The sequence below is a fragment of the Austrofundulus limnaeus genome, unplaced genomic scaffold, assembly GCF_001266775.1.
Source record: "Austrofundulus limnaeus strain Quisiro unplaced genomic scaffold, Austrofundulus_limnaeus-1.0 Scaffold1398, whole genome shotgun sequence".
Classification (NCBI taxonomy): Eukaryota; Metazoa; Chordata; class Actinopteri; order Cyprinodontiformes; family Rivulidae; genus Austrofundulus; species Austrofundulus limnaeus.
The window spans coordinates 33,252-34,964 of NW_013953800.1; the positions used below are offsets into that span (position 1 = coordinate 33,252).

Genomic DNA, 1,713 nt, shown 5'->3' on the forward strand with positions numbered 1-1,713 from the left:
TCTCTGGAGGACAGTTGGTCTGATGTGTCTCTGGAGGACAGACGGTCTGATGTGTCTCAGGAGGACAGATGGTCTGATGTGTCTCTGGAGGACAGTTGGTCTGATGTGTCTCTGGAGGACAGTTGGTCTGATGTGTCTCAGGAGGACAGACGGTCTGATGTGTCTCTGGAGGACAGTTGGTCTGATGTGTCTCTGGAGGACAGTTGGTCTGATGTGTCTCAGGAGGACAGACGGTCTGATGTGTCTCTGGAGGACAGTTGGTCTGATGTGTCTCTGGAGGACAGGAGGTCTGATGTGTCTCTGGAGGACAGTTGGTCTGATGTGTCTCTGGAGGACATTTGGTCTGATGTGTCTCTGGAGGACAGTTGGTCTGATGTGTCTCTGGAGGACAGGAGGTCTGATGTGTCTCTGGAGGACAGGAGGTCTGATGTGTCTCTGGAGGACAGTTGGTCTGATGTGTCTCTGGAGGACAGGAGGTCTGATGTGTCTCTGGAGGACAGGAGGTCTGATGTGTCTCTGGAGGACAGACGGTCTGATGTGTCTCTGGAGGACAGTTGGTCTGATGTGTCTCTGGAGGACAGGAGGTCTGATGTGTCTCTGGAGGACAGGAGGTCTGATGTGTCTCTGGAGGACAGGCGGGTCATGAATATGTAAATCAGGTTAATTTCAGCTCGATGCTCTGAAGCTGAGGTCAACGCTCCGGAACAAACCACCAGAGACCGCTGGAGGGACGTCTCTGTCGAGTCCGCTCCGTCCCTCCGTCCTCATTAAAGATTCATGAAACCCACCTGAGGCGGGGGTCTCAGCGGGCCGACCCGCTGCCTGAGAACTGAACCGTCGTGTCGAGGTGACGGCCGCTGCGCTGATGTGAAGCGGTACAAGATGGTGGACGTCACAGAGGATCTGACAGGACAAGAAGACATCAGGACCTGACAGCTGAGTCGTCCTAGGTTAACTGTCTTCATGTGAGTCCAGAACCTGAAGAGGGTCAATCTGAACCGTATTTAAGACAAGACACTCAGTGAAAAGACCAAGATCCAGGACGTAAAACAGCTGCGCCAAGCCTCGTCCCTGAGAGACACTGTCCTTGTCAATCAGTCACTGTGAGAGACAGGGTCTGGACATGTCTCAGTCCATCACAGACACACCTGGACATGTCTCAGTCCATCACAGGGACACATGGACAGGTCTCAGTCCATCACAGGGACACATGGACAGGTCTCAGTCCATCACAGGGACACATGGACAGGTCTCAGTCCATCACAGGGACACATGGACATTTCTCAGTCCATCACAGGGACACATGGACATTTCTCAGTCCATCACAGGGACACATGGACAGGTCTAAAGTCAGGTCAGGGAGTCAAACTAGGTGAAAAATCAGCCAAAGTCCACAGTGCACCTCTGAAAGACCCTCAGATCGTCTTCAGAACCAGATGATCCAGACCTCTTTCAGAAGGTACAGGAAAGTCTGGATCATTGTGAGGACAGACTGGAGGGACGAGGACTGGATCAGTTTTTCTCCTGAGTCTGTAAATAAGATGAATCTGAATTAAATCTGTTCGTATGAAGTGAAACAGAACCAAAGTCCTGATTGGACCGCTGCTCCTTCCAGCTCTGCCTGTTGATGTTGTTGGCTGACTCAAAGAGTTTCTGCTTGTTACATAAACACACACACACACACACACACACACACACACACACACACACACA

General features: G+C 51.7%; 1 protein-coding gene across 1 annotated transcript in view; it reads left to right on the forward strand.

The window, feature by feature from the left end:
* The window catches only part of LOC106535255 (eukaryotic translation initiation factor 3 subunit A-like), an 8,299-nt gene extending 7,117 nt beyond the window's left edge, over window positions 1–1,182 (forward strand). The window contains exon 4 of the mRNA XM_014032216.1: window positions 1–1,182. Coding sequence (XP_013887670.1) covers window positions 1–654 — 654 coding nt within the window. The 3' untranslated portion in view covers window positions 655–1,182.
* The last annotated feature ends 531 nt before the right edge of the window (window positions 1,183–1,713 follow it).